General features: G+C 46.3%; 1 protein-coding gene across 1 annotated transcript in view; it reads left to right on the top strand.

Moving 5' to 3' along the window:
- The window catches only part of ARHGAP8 (Rho GTPase activating protein 8), an 86,114-nt gene extending 78,435 nt beyond the window's left edge, over positions 1-7,679 (top strand). The window contains exons 12-13 of the mRNA XM_052789867.1: positions 275-378; positions 6,984-7,679. Coding sequence (XP_052645827.1) covers positions 275-378; positions 6,984-7,181 — 302 coding nt within the window. The 3' untranslated portion in view covers positions 7,182-7,679. The remainder of the gene's footprint in view (positions 1-274; positions 379-6,983) is intronic.
- Positions 7,680-22,100: the final 14,421 nt, after the last annotated feature.

Genomic DNA, 22,100 nt, shown 5'->3' on the forward strand with positions numbered 1-22,100 from the left:
CCTCTCTAACAAAGAAATTATTTTGGCTATTTCCCTGAATCAAGAAAATACTCTGGAAGTTAGTCTTAGCCAGATACAGGATAATACAAAATATGATAGGGACATTCAAAGGGATAACCCTAACTGTTACTGTGGTCGTGGAGGTTAGTAGAGCTGAATTTTGTGGTCTGTTTTACAGATGAGTATCTAAAGTAATTCCAGCAGATATAAATAAGGTATTATTTCTCGGTAATATTTTTATGGTTTGGAGTTAAGACTGACTTCGACATTGCAGGTGTGGAGAGCAGTTTACGAGTCACCAGATGTAAACAAATCATTCAAGGACTTCCTGAACACAATTACGTTGTTCTGAAATATCTGATATGCTTTCTCCATATGGTAAGTATAGGCAAAATTTCCAAAATAGTGCTGGTCTTTTCTTTCTAAATCTGTTCTTGTTAATGCAACATTTAACATCTCCACAGAAAATAAAACTGAATAATTTAAAAGTATGGTGAGGTGGTTGTGCAGTACTTGCCAATGGAGTGAACTCAGGATGCAGAACCCTTCACTTTGAATAAGTCAGTGCTAAACAATGGTCTGGCCATCCCTTCACCATGAAATTCTTTAGACGTAATGAAAACTACAGTGTAAATTTAAGTGGAACTGTGCCTGCACTGGAATATTTAAAAGTCCTGTCCCTTCCACTCCACATTCACAAATGTATGTTTTTATTGGTTTAGGTTTTTGGGTTTTTCCTATTTTGGAGTGAAAAAAAGCCTGAAAATAGTGGTTGTGTAATTTTCAGTGCTGGAGAAAAATTAGGTGAAATCACCTTTTTTCTCCAAAGTATAAATCTTGGGCAACTAAAACACCAAATAAGTTAGTGTCATTTTAGAAAATGATAGAAATATTAATAAGCTTTAGAACAACAATCAGCAAAATATTTTATATCAGATCTTAAAAATAACATTTTCCTGTTTAAAATAGTCTTTCATTCTGTAATTTACTACAGTGTTAAATGAAAAAATTCCAACGTGCCATTTTGCAAGGATTTCTGGTATTCTTCACGATAAATGAAATCATGTGTCTTTTGTCCTACTTTTTGATTTGCTCATTTTTTTTAACCCATTTTTGGAAAACCCACAAGTCTGAGGGTTTGGGGAACAGCCATTACAAATAGTTCTACAGTTAGCCTAGTGATATCCTTTGGTTGCCAGTTTATGTGCAGGAAAAGACAGTAATAGGAGTGTAAATTTCCCTTCCTTCTGCCTTATCCAATGCATTGCTTTTTGCAGATTGCATTTTTCAAACCCAAGTGCTAAAATTGAGGATTATGGTGTAGCTGACACCTAAATCAAGTGATCTAGCCTTCAGAAGTCCTAAGAGCCCACCAAAGCGATCACGTATGTGGAATGATGCTGATTTTCACCAGCAGGGGAATTAACCCTCAGTAACTGTTCTTGGGCTACAATCATGTTTGCCATATTCTAGCAGTAGCATATCTCAGAAACGAGTACATTTAATCCCTTTTTCTATCAAAACTCTAGAGAGAAGCAAGATTAAAGGAAACACATTGATACAACCCTCACTCAGACAGCACTTGCAAGGTTCCTGTAATACCCACATGTTCATTTACTGTTGCTTAGCTGAACTCTAATGCTATTAAGGAAATCCTCATGTCATTTGCTATTATTTTAGCAACTGATATCTCTCCTCAGTGTTATGAATCGTGTAAGTGACTTTGTTCCAATAATAGATGCACCATCTCAATGCACTTCTTAAGAGCTGAGCACTTGAGGTGTTAATGAGGTGTGCAAAAGTACTACATAGTGTTTTCTGTAATTGGGCAACAGAACATAGCATTATTTTTGAGTATGCCTTGTTATGTAAAGCACAGCGTCAAGTTGATACTAGTGCTCAGATCTGCAATTTTTGCTGATCCATGGCTTTTCATCCTTAATGTCTCGGGGAATATTTGCATTTGGAAAGGTCAAGGGAATGTGAAACAATCTAGGAGCTAGAGATTTCTATTCATTGCAGATCGGTGTGATGCACAAGCTGCCACAATTCAAACTTTAACAGAGCACTCTACCAATAATCCTAGTTTTTACCTGCAAGCATCAACCTTCTTACATGTAAGAGGCAATTTAATTCTTCCATGAGCTCAGCCTGGAGTAGTGCAAGAGGTACTTGTGGTAATTTCATGAAGTGGGATGAATTGTAATCACTAGATACAGGTTTTGAACACTCCAGGTTTGATACAGGCTTGCGGAAGGAGGAAAAGAAAAAAAACCCCTGTTTTCTCTGCAGTCTCAACCCCCTTAATAAACCAGCTCCTTCTAGTCCCAGGGTGCTACAGCAAAACAGTGCAACTCCTACAGAAGTAACAGGCTTGAATTTAAAAAAATAGGCCCAAATCCTTTAACCTTAGATTACTGATTTTGCCAGTAATGAGCCTAGTGTGCTGTGAAAGGTATAAGCTGTCCATCTCCACTTTGCAGTGCATCTGGCTGCTAGAGAGGGATTGCAGGGTCCTCTTGGAGATGCAGTGGACTGAGTTCCCTAGGCAGAATTGGGCAACCAGGAGCAAGAGGGAAAACAAAGGCCGGTTTTCACAAGTCAGTCCCTGAATTATGTCTGTAAAAAATGTCTGTTCTTGCTCAGCTGATCTCACAAGAGAGGAGTGTGCACCAACAAGTGTTTGTTTTCCACAAGCCCCGCATTGCACATGCAGCAAAGTGGATTTATGAATGCACATGCAAACCTAAAGGGCTCAAAGTCGTCTTCTTGCAAATTACTTGGCAAAGCACTCTGAGGGCTACAGTTACCCAGTTCTGAAGCCAGAAACCATTTAGTAGAAAACTGTAATTGTAGTTTTCCATGACAGTCCAAGGCTAAACAGTCAGGAAAGTTTGTATAATATTATCTAGATTGTGTTTTTATAACCATGTCTTTGGTTTTGGTACCAGCTGATACAGCCCCCTCTCTATGCTTACACACTTTCCTTCTCTGCTGCTTATTTCTGTCCCTGCAGTCATGCCTGATACAGGGGAAGGGTGGCTGACTTGGCTGAAAGAACATTGCAAAAACCTGCCAAATTCAAATAGTCAAACTTGGACCAACTAGAAAAAATGCAGAAGGTTTTGGGGCCCATGAACTATGCTTCAGATCTGTAACTGGGAAGGATTAGATGACTAAGCCTCATGGAGCAGGTACAAGCAGTTGGCATGTCTGCGAGGTAGCTGAGAGTGGGGGCTAGAAACTTGTATTTCCAGTTAGTTTGTGGGGGTGTTTTAATATCTAGTAATTTTCTTTTCAAAATGTTTTGTGGAGTTCCTTTCAGCATTGCGACTGAGAAACCAAAGAGGTGGTGATGTCCTTATATTTTTCAAATGTGATGGTAATTGGCTATTTCTACCCTCTGTATTTCACTGTTTAAGTTCACTAGGTAGTGTAGTGGCTGTCTGGTTTCACTCCTGCAGTATCCATGAGGGTGCTGGGATGCCAGGATGTGGAATCCAAAAATTGTCACAATTTTGCTGGGGAGAGCTGGGCATTTATTCTGGGATGGTGAAGATGTGTATTTTGCATTTGTTGATGTGGCACTAAATCTTCAGTGTTTATTCCCAATGATGAGTTTTGCAACGTACAAGTTTTATCTTTCTAGAGGACGGACTTCCGTTACTTAATGAGTTTTCCATACACGTTCCAGTGAAAGGGGGAAAAACCCCAACAAACTGGAGCTGTGTAGTTCTTTGTTGTAATACTTTTCTGTGAAGTTCAGATGATTCCTTCAAAGATACGATCTACATCCTTGGAGAATTGTCTTTTATTAGCTTGTCAAATTGACAGAGCCAGTGTGTTTTCACTTGAAACAGATGACGGTTGCTAACTTTGTGAGGGAATCAAAGAAGGAGTCGAGGGGCTTAGTCCAGATGCTAAAGATGTCATTTGTTTTTCTTAAATAGAACGTAGCTTTGGGGTGCAGTTATTTAGAGGGGTAGCCCATAAAGAGGTTGGCCGACTGCATGCTGCCCTTACATCGTCTAGTGTTGGAAGAAAATATCAGCTGCCCATGATGGTGTTGTAGATGAAGTGGATGTATTCATGTCATTTCAGAAAGAGATCTGGCATTGGAGTAGTGAGAGGGTTGAGATGGTGTGAAGCCTGATCCCCTCGGGGAGGGATAAAGCCATTACCACTGGTGTGAGAAGGCTTCCTTGCTTGCAGCTCTTGACGAGCTGGCAAAGGTTATTAATTTGCACACTTTTTCTTGGATCTGCTGAGGAAGGGATTGCTGTGCATTTTGGAGTGAAGCAACATGCTGTGTCTCCCTTGAATTCCTAAGTGTCAGCCTCATTGACGACTCACAGATAAGGCTTAGTGTAGCTCTGCTTCAGATGATATAATCACTGTTTCATTTTATCTTAAGGATTTTCTCTTGGGAGAAGCTGTGTCATGGCTATTTTTATTGATCATTTCAACATTGATTGTCTCCTTGAAATGCTTACAGAGTGGTGGTGGGTGGGAAGAGATGGTTTCATTTGGGAGTTAGAAACATTCTTTGAAATAGTTGGCCTAAAGAGAAAAAATAAATCTAGCTCTACCAGCAAGTCACAGTGTTATTGCTTTGAGCTGAAACGTTGGCCTTCGAAGGCAGCGGCTTTGTGTGTTTCAACAGCTGGGTGTGTTTCAACTAGCGCTTAAAGACAGCAGCTGTACATGACTTGCGGGATGGAGTGTGTCAGGGAACACTCCCAAAAACCGGGGGAAGACAACTGCAACAGGTTTGGCTCCTTCCACCCTCCACTGTCCTCCAGTACTATACCACACGCTTCTGTGCCATCACAGGGTACCTGCCCTGTATAGACTTAAGGTACCTGCCTTAGGATATACAGCACATATCCTTGGTTTTGTGCAATAGAAAACACAATGTGATAGTCTGTAGCTCTCACATTATTTTAGAGACTTTCAACTGAAAGAAACACCAAAAAATAATTTCTCCTTGGTCCACAGGGGTTTCACATGTACAACTTTACACAGTGCCGATGCAGCCAGTATGAGCCACCTGACTCAACGGCCAGAATGCAGTCCCTAACCTTGTATATTTATTAGTATCCAAACACCAGCTTCATTGTCCAGCTACCTTCAGGGTAATACCTAGGTCTAGCGTCTCCTTGTTAACAGGGTACTCGTCGTTGTCCTAATCATTTTCCCTCACCAGTTATTTTGGTAGTAGTTTAGATTTTGCTACATTGCTGTAGTATAATGAACTCTTTTTTTGAGCTGATCTCATCTGAAGCAGATTAAATGAACAAGATGGGCTTGTTGGTTTTTCTGTGTAGTTAAATAGTGCATTGAGAGCAGTATGTGAAGGTCAGCAGGTTATATGTGGTTCGTGCTCTAGAGAGAATGATGTGGGTTTTGCATAAGGTCATGAAGCAGGCATTGCCGTTTAATCTGATGACTTTTTATTCTCAAGCTGTGAAGTCAATCCTTTGAAAAGGTAGTTATGGCACCAGTATCTCCCTCCTTTATCCATCCCTGCTTCATGACCTTAAAAACAATTGAAGCCTTTAACATTTGTAGTGGAAGTAGCATCATTGTAGCTCTCATGTCTCAGAAGTGTAAGGCAAAGATTGAAAGGAAAAATAATACCTATTATTGGAAAAATTAATATGGTTAGGAAGAAAATTTTATGCTTTTGGGCACATAAGTGCTTCTTCATGTCCCTCAAGGAAAAGAGTTCCATCCTGCACACCTGTCTAAAGGACATTACACCCCCTCATGGCTGAGCAAATAGGCTCCTTGGTAGGTCACACACTGAGGAGGGTGGGACTGTGCTGTAGGAGATAGAGGGGAATGGAACCTGTGTTACGGGGCAGAGGGCAACTGGAGTTTGTGCATACGCTAAGAAGTGTTCACGTGATCATAATGTTTCTTAGATTTTCCTCTAGTGCCCTTAGGCTTCTCATAGCACTACAGAGCTGCCTTTTCAGTAGGTTTTATGGCAAGGCAGAAATGGAGACAGTGAGAAGTAGAATTTTTGCTTTCCTATTCCACTTGAAATTGTAGCAGAAAGAATACATGGGAGACTTTGCCCAATAATTCCTTGTTCCGTTCTGAGATGACAGCTTCAGAGTAATGTGTACATCGCAGTTTGTGACTGCATGATCTTCCCATGACAGATTCCTGATCAACAAGTGCAACCATCAGCCTGAGAACTGGATGAATTACCTAGGTCAGGAGGAATCAAGAGCACCTTCAGCTTGCTAGCTCTTTACAATAACAGAGAACTTGTCAGATAGGACACCCAGACCATATTGGGCTTTAGATACCAGCCGTGCAATGCAGGAGAGCAAAACACACACAAATTCCCTGACAAACTCACACAGAGAAAAAAAATACTCCTGCTACCCAGTTCTGGGCTCCCATCCACAGATGGGAGTAGGACACATCATCCAGGTGCAGAACAGATTTCAGTGCTGTGTATTTTACCTACAGCCCATTTTCACCTCCATTGCTTCAGAGGAATTGGGTGGATGTGGGGATACTTGGAAGTGAAGTCATGCATCAGTGGGAGAAAAAAAACCCTAAACACTTGCAAACAACTTCAGAAGTCCTCAAAGTTTATTCTATAGAGGACTTAGTACTGAAGCAGGTGGGATCACTGTTTATGCTGTCCTTCCCTGCCCCTCAGCAGAGATATCCATAGATTCCGTATAGAAGGATTGAAAACAATTAATTTTCCTAGCATAAGGAAACAATTCAGCCTTTTTGCTTGACTTACTGACATCTTATCTTGTCCTTGAGGGACACAGACTCTAGTGGCCCCATCGTAGCTCTAGGCTGCATAGTCAGCCCCGAGGCTGTTAAGAAGCCAGTGATGTACCTGAGGCCAGGGTCTACTCCCGTCATTTCATCATCCTCAATACAGGGTGGTGTCTTGTCTCTCACTCTCTGGGGCACCTGTCTGCATATTCATGTTTATGTTTTTCCAGGTTTCACAGGAGAGCATATATAACAGAATGACAGCATCCAGCCTGGCCTGTGTCTTTGGTTTGAATTTGAGCTGGCCGTCAAAAGGAACAGCCTCCCTGAGTGCTCTGGTACCTCTGAATCTCTTCACTGAACTACTGATAGATTTCTACACAAATATATTCAACTCCCGAACAGTGCCTGGGGAGATCTTACCTTAATGGTCCCAGAAAGGAAAATGGAGTATGGCTGCCTGAGGGAAAGGTCTCTGTGCCTCAACTGGTGGGAGCTTTATATTCGGGGCTTTCTCCTGCAAAGAAAACTTTCAAAACAGAGTAAAGTTTCTATAGCTTTCCAAATACCAAAGATGTTGGGAGGAGCACACTGCCCCATATATTCTCATCACATGGGGGAGAATATGTACGTGAACATTCAAAGACCAATAGGTCAAAGTGAATTCCCTTATGAAACTTGAGCAGCTGACAAAAACTGGTATGTTAAAAAAAAATCATGACACTACGTGCCAGTCTGTCATTTCTTTGGGGATCTGGAGACCTTACTATGTGGCATTATTTTCTGCATGGGCAGAGCTAAGTTCTGGACCACTCCTGAATGTGCAGCTTTCTTCTTTTTTTTTTTTTTTATTATTTGAATGCAAGTTTGTTAGAAATTTGCCTATTAAGTTAATAAAGATGGAATCAATTTTTAAGATATTAAAATTTCTAAACTCTTTTTCCATATATTTAAGTGTCTTGTTTTACACAAAAAGGTGTGGGCAGTTGCGGCACATCAGGTTTGCAATTACCATGGAGGATAAAGTGTTTCCTGGGTAATTTGAGTTGTGCAGACAGCTAACTAATTATGCTTGCAAATATCTAATATATGCAGTTAATCACTGTAGCAGCACATGCAAAATGTGTGGAAGTTTTTTTCTTCTTACAAGTTCAAATGTGGAGCAATAATCTTACGGGCTTTTTTCTCTAAATACTTGGAATTTTCATCAGTGGAGTTATATCAGTGAGTGCATAATACAGAATATAGACAAATTTTGAGAAGAGTACCCCTAATGTTTGGGCTGCATGCTTTTGCTGTTTGAGTTGACAGAAATTTGCTCTTCAAATCAGTTTCTCTAGAAAGCAGTAAGAGCAACAACTTGGATAATATACCTAATATCATTTTTATAGAGTAAAAGTCTGTTATTAGTCCCAATGTGAATAATTAGCCAACATAAAGGGAGAATTTTCAGTGTTTTCTTTCTAACTATGCCATTAATATTGCTTGTATTTGATGAACTCTTAACACACTGCTATTTCATTGTTTAACACTGGTAATGGGGTGGTGTAACGAAGTTATCATTATAGTTGTCTGCAAAGCAAAAGAAAATTAACCAGTGGTAAAAAACGGTAAGTGGTATTTTCCCTAATGCTCTGGTCTTCCTGCTTCTGTACAAAGCTAACAAAACAGAGGGACTGTTTAGGCTCCAGTAAAAGTAATAGTCTCAGGAGAACAATTTAGGCATCCCCTCCTCTGCAAACCCCGAGCCACTTTTTATCTTATAGGTTCTAGTGAGTTGAGGGTTTGTACTTCTGGCCTTCCTCTTAGCAGTTACGAATTGCCTGCCTGTGTAAAGGGTGCAACAAAATCTTATTGCAGAGAGTAAAGAGGATTTGTTCTTGTCAGCAATTTCAGGAAATAACCAAGTATTCGGAAGGCTGTGGAATGCTGGATGTGCCAGACCTTCATTTGCCCAGTAGGTGTCATCTACAGCATTAGGCAATGATTAAAATTTGAAAAATACAGAGGCTTTAGAACAAGATGTGTTAGGATCAACTTCTCACGTCACAGTTGTGTTTTCCCCAGTTCCTCATGTGTCTTAAAGACAACCTTTTGGCTTTTGAATAGGTAATAACCACCTATGACACCCATCTAAATATAAAATCTTGCATAATACAAAGAATAATTAACAAGTATTCATAACTGTTGCATTTCAGCAACGTGAGATTGCCAAGGGTAAAACTGTTGTAGTTTTGTATTGCAACTCATCGGCTTTACATCTGAGTTATCAGTGACAGCATCCTAACCTTGTTGTATTGTGAAAAACAAACACAATTACACTCAACACTGCTCAGCAACTTGGCAGCATGGTTCTGTGCATCAGCACCCTGTTCGTATAGGGGGGGGATTTGGCCTCTGGGGATTAACAAAACCTGAGTATTTTGCCACTCTCTGACCTTGGTCAAAATACGTATGCGTTAATTTTGCTGTCTGTAAAAAGAAGGAGCACCTGGCATTAGAAAAGTGCTTTAAGTGCTGATAAGTCCTTTAAGATGGTTGTTTTCCATTTCCCCATGTCCTGTTCCAAAAATCCAGCAACATCAAATGGCATTTAGTCTACAGGCTACACTGTGTAATGGGAATGTGAGTCCCCAATAGTTTTAGCACAGTAACATACCAGAGGCCCGTGGGATGAAATCCTGAGTTCATGGAAGTCAGCCTTGCTCAAGAAGTCCCCAGAGCCTGGGGAGCCCTCACAGACCCTCAGAGCCCTCATAGACTTAGTTCTCCAACTCATCGCAGGGTAGGAGAGAGCAGGAATTTGGCAGCAGCAGTCGTGCTGGTGAAGTGACCCCTCAGGGCACAGCTGCCTCTGACCCCTTTTCTTTTACAAGTAAAAGGTACAAGCAAGAGCATCCCTTCAGCTAATTTGCTTGCCTGTAAGCACGTAAGTTGATAGTTAAAACCAGACTCACTCTTTCGGTATTGGTCACATGCCAAACTGCAGGTCTTCCTTTTACTGCTTTGTAAACTACCGTTTTCCAGCAATTTATAGCGCCTCTCATTTAGTGAATGAAGAGTAAAATGGCGTCTTCTCATCTCAAGGTGCCTTCTTCCTTTAAAGACCAGATAACATCTGTTATCTGCCAGTGCGGGTAATTTGATGCTGCTTAAGAAAAGTCGAGGCTCTGGTTCTGATTGCCGTTAGCACTGGTGGGGCAGAGTGAGGCAGGGGGACGGGGGCTCCTGCTCCCCTCTGCCTTCCTGCCTCCCCAGCAGGCAGCCTAAGACAGAAGGAAGGAAGGTACTTACCTCCACCTCAGCCTTCCCCTGCAAGCCTGCCTGCCGCAGGGAGGTGACTTTCCCAAATCGAAGGCACCTTGGTAGCAAAACCCTCCTAGTGATGAGAGCCCACTCTGTCCCCCCTACCCCAGCGGAACCGGCGAAATCCGCCATCTGCGGCAGAAGCCCCCGCTCTCTGTCCTGAGTGCCAGACTTAACTATGACATTAAATCAGCTCTCATGAATTATTCAGAAGGGTTTGGAGTGAAATTCATGTTAGAGAAATATATGTTTCAAATTTCCTGACTCTAAGAGGAGTCCTGGAGGTGTCCCCTGCAGTTACTTTGATAACAGTTTCTCTTTACAAATGATAATTGCACGATTCAAGCTTTTGTACAGTGTGGCCTTGTGAACTCTTTTCTCATATCAAAGAACAATTTTCAGATCATTTCCATAGCAAAAAGAAAGTGATTATGGAGATAATCTGTTGGAAACACACATGCTGGATTTCAGTTTAAAACAATAAAATGCAGTCATGGAATGAGAAATCAGGTGTTACCTAGCTGACAATATACAGAGAATAAATTGCCTAAGCATTTTAGTTTACTGAGCTGTTAGGAGTTGAAAATTGGTCCCAAGATTAGTCTGATTATCAGGATGCCTCTAGCAACAAGCACCAAAGGGGGAGGGGACTACTTTTCTACCCTGAATCTATGAAGAAATGTAAGAAGATTGAACAATGTCATTAACCAAGGGAGGTCTTTACAGTTCTTACAAAAAACTTCCATAAATGAATATCACTTACATGTGTGCAGATGATCTGTCTGTGTGTGCTGTACTCCTCGAGCGGCATCCATTGCAGAATCTCTCAGTTTTAGAAACTTTAATATATTCATCCACTCACGAGAAGACTAATAACAGAAAAGCCCCAGATACTTTATTCACATGCTCAATGTGTACTTAGGTAGCAAGTTGAACTTTTAATGGGATTGTATTGGGTTTGCATGGCCAAGGCCGAGCCCATCAGTGGCAGTGGTAGCACCTCTGGGAGAACATATTTAAGAAGAGGGGGAAAAAACTGTGCAACTGCAGCTCGAGAGGAGAGTGAGAATACGCGAGAGAAACAACCCTGCAGATGCCCAGGCCAGTGAAGGAGACGGAGGAGATGCTCCAGGCGCCGGAGCAGAGATTCCCCCGCAGCCCGTGGTGATGAAGACCATGGTGAGGCAGGCTGTCCATCTGCAGCCCAGGGAGGTCCGTGTTGGATCAGGTTTGCTGGCAGGACTTGTGACCACGCGGGCGACCCACGCTGGAGCAGTCTGTGCCTGAAGAACTGCAGCCTGTGGGAAGGACCCACGTTGGAGAAGTTCGTGGAGGACTGTCTCCCGTGGGAGGGACCCCACGCTGGAGCAGGGGAAGAGTGAGGAGTCCTGTCCCTGAGGAGGAAGGAGCGGCAGAGACAAGGTGTGATGAACTGACCCCAACCCCATTCCCCGTCCCCCTGCGCTGCTGGCGAGGAGGAGGTAGAGAAAATTGGGAGTGGAGTTGAGCCTGGGAAGAAGGAGGGAGGGGTGGGGGGAAGGTGTTTTCAAGATTTGGTTTTATTTCTCATTATCCTACTCTGATTTGTAATAAATTAAATTAATTTTTTTCCCGAAGTCACGTCTGTTTTGCCTGTGATGGTAATTGTTCAGTGATCTTTCCCTCTCCTTATCTCGACCCACGAGCCTTTTGTTATATTTTCTCTCCCCTGTCCAGCTGAGGGCAGTGATAGAGCGGCTTTGGGGGGCACCTCATGTCCAGCCCAGGTCAACCCACCACAGTATTGACGGTACAGTCACACCCCCCACCCCCTTCATTTCCTGAATATTTTGCCTTCACAACCCTGGAAAATGTAGGTTTGCCAACACTCCTACTTTCAAGTGGCTGTGAGGGTGTTGGGGCGTGGGGGAAGGCAGGCAGAGTTACTGCCAGCACCTGTAATTTCTGAGGTGAGAAGCTCATGTTCAGTTGAAGCTCTACTGGCCAGTCACGTTCCTGCTCATACTCTATTCGTTTCTAACATGTTCTTACCTACAAAGAGAAGTCAGAAGCAAACATACCCTGCTTTAAGTAGGCACATCTCCATTGAAGCCAAAGGTATGACTGAGAGAAGTATGTAAATCATGTGTTGAATGATACACATGGCTGGTGTGTGAAGGGTATTATTCTGCCTTTCCCGGTAGAGTAATACTCATTTTCGCCATCCGAAGAGTTTGATTTTTGTCTTTATCCATGCACAGCCTGGAAAGCCATTTCAGTGTATTGCACTGTGTCCTCCAGCATCATCTGTGAGCAGTGGAGGATTGTAGTGGGGGGGCTACAAACACTGTCTTCTTCCTTGCAAACCAGAAAGCTTGAGAAAGGACTGCCTTAGCCGGTGAGGTTTCTTTGGGGTTATGTGGGTGACCTGGACAGTGAACTGGCCTGGAGACCAAGAAGGAAACTTGCAAATGCAACCAGGAAAAAAGCCCTTTTCCACAGTGGGCATATCGGCACCTAAAAGCTGTTACCCCGAATTGTCTGGCTCTGCCGGCCTCTGCGGTGCTGCGGAGCGGGGGAGATGAGCATCGCTGCTTCCCATTCGTGGTCTCTTTTGAGATGGCGTCACCTTTCCCCACGCAGCGTTGCAATTATTGCCAGAGGTAAAGCGGGAGTTCTGCTGGAGCCGGGGGAGATGACACACATAGCTGACTGATCATTAAAGCTGACTTTTTTTCTGTGGCCCCGATTTCTCCATGGTGCAATCATCATGCAGAAACTGCTTTGCTGCGTGGCAGTCTGTCTGTAGTCCCCAGAGCAGGAGCTTGTCACTCACAGGGTTAGGGCTTGTGCCTGTTGTTGGGAGCGGCTGGATCTGATGCGTGATCCAAATGCTCGGGGGGCAAAACTGCAGGCTGCGGCATGGAAACGTGCTTCTCCAAAACACAGCCTGGTCTACTACCTGCCTCATTTTCTTTTGCTTCGATCCTCAAAAACTTAACTCATTTAAGCTCCTGCTAGCCCAGACATTAATGCCAACCTCCTCAAGCCTAATATGAAATCAGGTTTTCTGTCTTTTGGGTTTTTTTTTTTCTCTGTTACATGGATCGTGTTCCCCAATACTGAATTGTACTCTCAAATTATTTCTGCACTTCAACCTTTAATTGCCCACAAAAGCAGTTTACAGCCTCTTACTCTTGGGCCATGAAAATTATCCCCTTAATTAATGGGACAATAAAAAGCAACTGTAAAATGCACCAAACTGCATCATCTTTAGTGTCTGAACTGGATTTCTGCAGCAGTCATGGAAGAGTCTTTGGATGGGTGGATTTTTGACACTTCACCCAAGAATTTCTTGACACAAAGCTCTAAAAATAGTAAGAGCTGTAGTAAGGTACTTAGTTTCTCTGTTTCAAAAGCTTCCAAAGAAACATGTTCTCCCCCTGCTTCACCTGCCAGTGTTGTCTTTTTTTTTTCCCCCCTATATATTTCCCACCCCTTCAAAGCTGCATCCTCTGCCTATTGCCGTTTACATCTTCCTTCATCGGCAGGCTGCGTAAGTTGGGGGATGGTGTTTGCGCTCACGCACGTGTCCCCCACTGCGTTTTGTGGGGATAGGAATGGTCCGAGGCTCCCGTGGCCATTCTGCGGCTGGATGAACTGAGCAGAAACCGCAAGAGGTTTGGTTCTGTGGGGGAGTTTCAGATTACAGTGTTTGAGTGAGTGAAATTGCCGAAATCATGTTTCCCCCATCTCTGAAGCAGAAAGGTGGTTATGCTTTTGATAACTAGATTGAGCTTTTATATCTAATAACCCAACACTTGTTGTGATGAAGGGGAAAAGAAGTTGGGAAGATCTTTTCCTTTCTGTATTTCCCACCACTCCCAGCCTTCCTCATCAGCTTCTATCTTTTGAAAAACCTACTATACTGGTGCATACATGAAATGCAGCCACAGCCGATGTCCAGTAAAGCTAATATTGTATTTAATAACCATGCCCAGAATAGAAACAGCATCTCATCAGGCTGCATAGCTCTCCACTCTGAACACGTGCATAGAGCTGAGCAAGGCACGGGGCTGGTGTCTTGTGTTTTGCCTTGTTCCATGTTAGGAGTTGTAGAGGGGACTTGTTTCCCTCCTCCCTTTCCCTCTCAGTACAGGAGCTCCCTCATGCTCACTGGGCTACCAAACAGCAGCAGTCACTAGCCCCCAAATGCTTTCATGTTAGTCCCATCTGCTTGGAGTACTTACTGCTGCTGCAAAATCACTGCACAAGCAAGATGTGGGACTATCACAAACCACTTCCACCTTTGCAGAAGGATTAGCAGACCTACATTCTATTCCCATCCCCACATTCTGTTCTGAAGCTTGAATAAATCTTTTTTTTCTTATCTTTGGCTTGTGGCTGACCTCCCAAGCAATACTGTGGCAAAAGCCTTCCAGGGTTCAGAGTGCACACTACCAGCCCTGATGGGTTAAGTGGCCATGGCACAAGGACAAAACAAATCCGTTCCATTACAAAATAACATTAAAATTCAGTGAGATAATATCACTGTCTTCCGCACCAAAAGAGCTTTTACAAAGTAATATAAATGAGAGGATGAAAATAATGTGAGGCTTTGTAGAGCACTTTCACAAGCCCTGACACCCGGCACGCTCCTGCCGGGAAGGCAATAAACACCCCATTCTCTGCATGTCACAGTATCACAACTTCTCCATATAATTACCACTTGAAAGTTAATAGGACTCTTCTCCCAGCGTGACGGCTGTGTTTTCTGTAGTCACTGCATGTCCCGCATCCACAGCCATCACTGCGGACCTGGCTGTAGCAGCACCATCGTGGAGGACAAGTTGGTTGAGGCTGCCTCAGAACTCAAGCTATTTATTTCCCTATAGGAACCCCATTGCACCAAGGCACTGAAGACAACGGATAGTGCAGAGATGGCGAGGCAGTTCCTCCTCCTCGCAAGAGTCATGATGGACAACACCAGTGAAGAGTGGGAAAGGGTGGGACAGGTAAGAAGGAACCCAAAGCTGCCTGGCTAACATCACAACTAGGGCGATGATAATCAAAACCAGTGGCAAACCCCTCAAGCTCCTGAAACTCAGCCCAGCACCTCTTCACTGCTCTGGGCACCTAACCACAGTCACTGGCACCTTTTTGGTTCTTCTAAACAACCGATGTTTTGGTCGATAGGTAAGTTAAAAACAGAATAAAGCCGTATACACTGGCCAAGGCAGGTTAAGCAGGCCAGATATCAATCTTTTAATGACCCTTTAATTCAGCCTTATGACAACTGCTGGAAAAATGCGTGTTGGCCTAATAATTGTTTTGAACACCCTTGTGTGTCCAACTAAATTTAACAAAATGCAGTAAAATTGTACATGAGAAGTGTCACCTGAAAAGTCATCACAGCAGTTGTCAGACAGTGGCTAAGAAGCACCGACACTAACGAAATGTGGTACCATGGGAGTGGATTGCTTTGGTGGGGCTCCCCTGGGTGTCTGCTCCTGGTTAATCAGCTGGAGCTGATGCCTATCACACACTGCTTATGTGTCGTGATCGTAGCGGTTTGGGAAGTTTTAGACTAAACATGATCTGGAGAGAAAGCATTTTAACAGTAATACCTTAAATCATTCTTAACCTGTTTAAATACAGGCATTAGGCTGAGTATCCAGATCAGTGTAGGTGTCCATCGGCCACAGCAGCCAGAGCTGCTCTGCTGGAATTGACTGTCGCCATATCCAAGACCGGGCTGTGTCAAGTATGAGTGGGTTGACATTAGATGTGGTATGTCAAGCTCTTCATGCATGCATCTTGCATCACACCTCTTTTGGTCTTTCCATTAGGGGGTCCCAAAGTTGAACAGCAGAAGAAAAGACACCATTAAGCTCATGATGTGTATCAATCAGAAGACGTGCCATACACTTTTTGTACATCCAACACTTCTGTCTTGGGCACACTCCTTTTGTCTTTGCACACATCAGTATAGCTAAGTGCAAATTAACGGTTGATTTGACTACCATCATGAACAAATGATCAGCTGCTGAGGAGAGGATTTTTCAAAGGCGTTTCTGTTTGTCCTTCATGCCAGCGAACTTCTCCATCTACCCATAAGAGGTTTGTGGTGCCCTGCCTCTTGCCAGCGAGAGCCCCAAAACTGGCCACAGGCTGTGCTTGCTGCTTGAAGCCCCAAGCTCCTTCTTCAACTTTTAAAGGAGAGGAGAAGGTGAGGTGGGAAAGGGAAAGCACCTGGACAGACACAATTCTGGTGAATAGACGCTTAATGCTGTGAGTGGGAAACATCATAACCTTTTTATGACAGCTGGTTAGGTGTTTCCACCTGCGCTGTGCCAGATTTGGTCCCCTGTGCACTAGCGTGTTCTGCTTCTTGCCTTCGTCGCAAATATCCAGCCAACCTTCTCCTCATGAAGCCAGCCTTGGTCTTTAAATCAGGCGCTTTTTGTCTGGGCCTAATTGGTTTGCTCCATTCTTTGTCCATGGAGAGCAAGGCTGGCTGATAAGCTAATATCAGCACACTGGGAAATTTTTCATTCCCGCACCTTCCCTCGCCCAGGACTTTGACAATCATTTTATTTGCCAAAGACTTCCTTCATGTTGTACAGAGAGAAATTAAAAAGATGACTGAAAATACCCAGAAATCATCTAGTAAAGAGAGTCATATTAATTATTTAAAAAAAATTGAATTCCCTTTGTGGCTGTTTTTTTCTCCAGCTGCGCTATCAAAAATGAGCTATCAAAGAAAACTATCATTAGTTTTTAATTCAGGATGACTTCAGTCGGCGGCTCCGGCGCGGCGCCTGATGGCTGCCTGACAGCCTTCTCATCCCCGCCAGCTGCCGACTGTGGGTCTGCCTGTGCCCACAGCCCCCATGGGCCGGGGCACTGGTGTGTGCTGGGAGCAGCGCTCAGAGCTGGGGCGCCGGCGCCGTGGGGAAGGGCTGCTGCAAAATGGTGGGAAGTTTTCTCCGAGTGGTTGTTTAGGGGCAAGGGGGAGGCTGTGACGGGAGGGTTCCCACTACATCCATCTTTACCAGGAGCTCCGAAGACCTCCCAGCACGAGGTCTCTGCTGGTCCACCAGCCCAGCAGGATGGTGCCAGCAGCCAAAGGGTGGGAGTCAAATCTCACCTCCAACTGGGAGCATCTGAACTCGGCACCCCGAATTTAGTATTTATAACGTAGGAACAACTGAGGCGATGATACAAAACAACAGCCTGGCAGCTCGAGCTGGCACCTATGAGACAAGATGCGCACCCATATGCACTGCTTAAATGCTTAATTTCTCCCCGGGCCTGGGAGGGGGCAGGAGACACATATCAGAGCAAAGTTTTACAGAGCACACCAAGCATCTGCCTGGCAAAAATCCTTCTGTACCACGGCTGTGGTGCCTAGCTAGCTGGCCAGGCTTGAATGGGCATTTCTAAGGCTGAACTGTCTGGTGTTAGCAGAGGGTGGCTTTGGTACTATGCCGAGAGATTCAATCCCTCAGGGTAAATCCTGCCTCTGCCGGCGTCAGTCCCAGGGTGACCCTGGGGAGTCCCTGCACCCCTGGTCCCTGGCTGACCACATCATACTGCAGTCACCGAAAGAAAGCAGGCCTTAAGTAGGTAAATTTCTTTTTAGCTGTGGTGTAATCATGATGATTTGGGGCCAGCGATTTGTTTCTGTCTAGGCAGAGAAAAAGCAAGTCTACACCCTTTCTGTAGCTTTCCCCAGCGGTCCAAGTGTTTGCCCAGAGCCACTAAAAGAGAAGCATAAAGCTCTTGTGATCTGATCCAGCGCATGGCTGGGCATCCCCAGCTCTTGGCACCGTAGCTCCTGTGCTCCTCCAACTGTGCTAACAGCTGGCAAACAGGTCCTGATAGTTCAAGGAGATTCAACTTCAGTCTTGGTGCTTTAAAACCTGCCCCAATCCAAAATCCTGATGTTCATCAGGAGCTTAGGGCTGCGGGGAGACCCCACTGCCGGGAAGCACTGCCAAAGCCAGGGAGCAGCACCCCAGGCTTTTAGGTTAGTGCTCAATTATTTTCTGCACTATTTTCTTTGAAGACGCACATCTCTGGCACTGCTATTATTAATTATTATTATTATTATGCCCTGGTAACACATAGGATGTTGCTTTTTTTTCTCTCCAAGAGGATTTAGACTGCAGTTTATTTTTCTAGCAAAATTCAGCAGGGCGAAGCCTTGTGGCATATCCCTGGCTCCTTGCAGTTGGGATGGTAGGGAGTCCCACCGCCCTTCAGGCATCTCCTGGGGGCTGGGGCAGCTCGGGGTGGGTAAACTGGTGGCCCAGCTCCATCGAGGGATGGAGGAAGACCCCCCCCTTCTACCTGCTGGTCGGGGAAGCATGTGGGGCTGTCCGTCCATCCATCCTCAGCCCTTTCTGTTCCCAGGGAGACCCAATTCATTACAGACAGGCCAATGCTAGCATCCCTATAGCGTGATCTCTGCATATTCATGCTAACGACCTCCTCAGCAAGTTGCTGCCATGAGCGAGTGGCACCCACACATCAATGCCCCCTTACAGATTAAGAGCCGCATACGCTTGGTGCAGCCACAGCAGCTCCTGCTCCTCTGGGCACGTGCCGGTTTTGTGCTCCCTGATGACGCGGTTGCATTGATGTCACCTTTGCAGAGGCTGCCGGCCCGGCTGGCCAAGCCAGGATGAGTCCAGATTCCAGGGGGAAATGTCCCAAATTCAGGGTGCCCTCCCCAGGTGATCTGCCCCTGGCCTGCTCCCAGCTGGCCCTTGCAATGCCATTTCCAATAAACTAATTACCTGTGTTGCTCATTAAGTGAGCTTTTGACTGAGGAAAGCAATTCGATGACCAGAGGGGTAAAACAGAAAATGAGGCAAACCACCTCACGTGAAAGCCCAGCAATCCCCACCTTCATCTGGAGAAAAAGGGGACTAATGCGGGCTGAGTGCCACAGGAGTGGGTGCCCAGCCCACGGCACGGTGGGGCTGGGACCACATTTTATTTATAAACCTTGTGAACCCACTCCTGCCTAATACACAGCCCCAAAAGGAAGGGTTGGGCTAGCATTCTACCATGGAAATACACATTTATGTTACTTGATAATACTTCATCTTGCCAGTATGCGAAGGCTTGATGTCATTTGTACAGGGATTTATTTGTATTTACAGTTGTACAGCACTGAATCATCTCTGGAAAGCCTTACCCAGCTCCGCGGTGTTTTTAAATTTCAGCGTGTGGTTTTGCCACAGCAAAATCTGCTGCTGCTTTTACACCATAGGTCTCTGGTTTTGAAGGCAAATTTGTGGAGTAAATGCAAATCGGGAACCACCGAGTTGAGACCCCTGGAGGCAGTGACATCTGCCTGTCTTTGATAAGAATTTCTAAGAGTGAGAGTAAAGTACTTACTTAGAGTGAAATTAAACACTTTGATCTGGTTTTTTTTGTTTCATTATTATTTCATGTCTGAGGCCTTTACATGTGCCTTTCAATTCTTACTAGGCTGAAATGTTTAGTTACTGCTCCAGCGCTGCATGGGCAGGGCAGGAGCCGGCAGGTGATGGGCATTGCCGGGACTCACCTCCTGGCTCCAGTCTGAGCCCGGTCAAATGAACCAGGTCACAGACACACACCCAGAGCAGCATTGCCTCAAAAAAAGTGCCCCTCTGGCCCCAGCACATTGGGTGACCCTCTGTGAGGCAGCCCCCAAATGCCCAGGGCACAGGGCAGGGGTGATGACAGAATCACAGAATCCTTCAGGTTGGAAAAGACCCTTAAGATCATCAAGTCCAGCCGTAAACCTAACAAACACTGCCAAGTCCACCACTAAACCATGTCCCTATGTAAGTGCCACGTCCACACGTCTTTTAAATACCTCCAAGGATGGTGACCCACCCACTTCCCTGGGCAGCCTGTTCCAATGCTTGACAGCCCTTTTGCTGAATTTTTCCTAATGTCCTATCTAAACCTCCCCTGGCGCAACTTGAGGCCATTTTCTCTTCTCCTAACACGTGTTACTTGGGGGGGGAAGAGACTGACACCCACCTCACTACAACCTCCTTTCAGGTAGTTGTAGAGAGTGATAAGGTCTCCCCTGAGCCTCCTTTTCTCCAGCCTAAACAATCCCAGTTCCCTCAGCCGATCCTCATAAGAGTGGCTTTTTGGGTGAAAGCACAAAACCCTGGTGTAATGCTTGAGTACGGGAAGGCAACGGAGGGTAAGGGTTTTGGCGTTCCTCTTCCTCGCCTGTAGCTGTCTCGGGGCGGGGATGGGGAGAAGCAGGGTGTGCGGTGGTCGAGCCGTCGGGGAGCGATGCGGCGGCAGTTCCCCTGCAGAAGAGTCCCCTGTCGCGCTCGGGTAGCCGGGCTGGTTGTCATCGTCCCCCGGGCGCTTGGCAAGGGCTTCTCCAAAGGCCTATAGCAAGAGCCAGAAACGTCGCTGAAACAGGCCAAGGGGTTTGATGGAGGATGGCAGCGCAGGGAACTCTGCGGTGTGACCTCGTACGGGAGGGGAAGGCGGCGCTGCTTTACCACGTCTCCCACCGGGTTTGCTTCACGCGTTAGGGTGCCGTAGTCAGCGGCGCCGAGGCCGAGGGGGGGATCGCTCGCGTGTGACACGGGGGAGAAGGGATGCCGCCTGCCAGGTCCTTCCCTCGCCTCTCTGCTGGTGAGGAAGGACTGGCTTTCGGGCAGTTTGGGCTTGCGGGCGCTTCGGGTTTCTTTTTCCAGGCGGACCCCGTGGCTGGCAAAGGCGAGCCCGAGCTTCGTCCTCGCCCCGCACCAGAGGCCTCGAGCAGAGAGGTTCTTTGTTTCCGCGGCGCTTCTGGGCGGACGTCGTCCGTGGGACCTCCCTTCCCCGGCCAGACGCGGCTGGAGCCGGCCCGGGGGTTCCGAAGGCGCCGGGGGGGTCACGGCGGGAGGTGCGCGCTCTCGGGAGCTCTTCTGCCCGGGGGCCGTGGTCGCGGCGGGCTCTGCGAGGAGAAGGGGCCGGCCGGCGGCCTCGGCTGCGTCTCCGAGCGGCCTCGGTAGCCGTGCCGCGCAGGGAAGGGCAGAGGAGCGGCCGCCCCGAGCGAGTCCGGTTCCAGCTCCCCACCAGGGACTGGCGGGAGGAGCGCGGGTGGGAGAGGAGAGAGGCCCCCGCCGCCGCCGCCGCCGAGCTCTCGGCCCCAGCAGGTCCGTTGACCGGTTCCCCGTCCGTCTTGGGGGAGCGTGGGCAGATTGGCAAGGATGGCCGGCCACCCCTGAGGCAGAATTGGTGGAGGAGACTTCTCGCTCGGCTGCGCGGATGGAACAAGCCCAGTAGAGCGAAGGCAGGTCCCCCCGTGATGCACGCACCCCCGATGGCGAAGACGGCCCCCTCGGCGAAGGAAACCCCATTTGCACAGCCTGTTAATTCTTATTTTGTTTTGCCACCCCCAATCCATGCTTGACAGATGGGGGCATGGTTCCCAACTAGGACCCTTTTGCCTTTGCTTAGGCAAGTAAGGGGCACCGCCACGTGTCTCGGCCATGGATGACAGTAAGAAAGCACAGGTTGCATCAGTGAAACTGCAGGGAGCAGCCTGGCCAGCTGACAGCAACCATCATAACCTGCCAGAGCATTTGCCAAGGGTTGTTCACATACCACCGTGAGTGTCTCTACCACGACCTTTCATTCCCCACCCAGCACAACCCAGCAGGAATCCCACCAGGCCAAGTGGTTTTGATCTGTCTGTGCAGAAAAGCTGCTTTGGGAACACGAGCCAGGGAGGAGGAGAGAGCTCACAGAGACTGAAACAATTTTCCCCTTTCCCATGAGGCGTTAAGCCCATCCCAGGCAAGAGCTCAAATATGGAGGTGACCATCCCGTGCTGCTCTGTGTGTGTCTGTCTGTCTCTGTCCCTTCGTCTGTCCAAAGCAGAGATGCAAAACATGCTTCACCTTGCAGTGCTGGACACTGCCCAGCCTGGCTGGGGACAAGCAGCTTTGCGGAGAGATCAGGTTGATGCATTGCTCCTTGTACACCTGCTCATCGCTCCACTCGGAACGCTGGTGGCCTTCAAAGAGCCCTTCATGCTCTGG

Source organism: Harpia harpyja, chromosome 6 (genome assembly GCF_026419915.1).
Source record: "Harpia harpyja isolate bHarHar1 chromosome 6, bHarHar1 primary haplotype, whole genome shotgun sequence".
NCBI classification, from domain to species: domain Eukaryota; kingdom Metazoa; phylum Chordata; class Aves; order Accipitriformes; family Accipitridae; genus Harpia; species Harpia harpyja.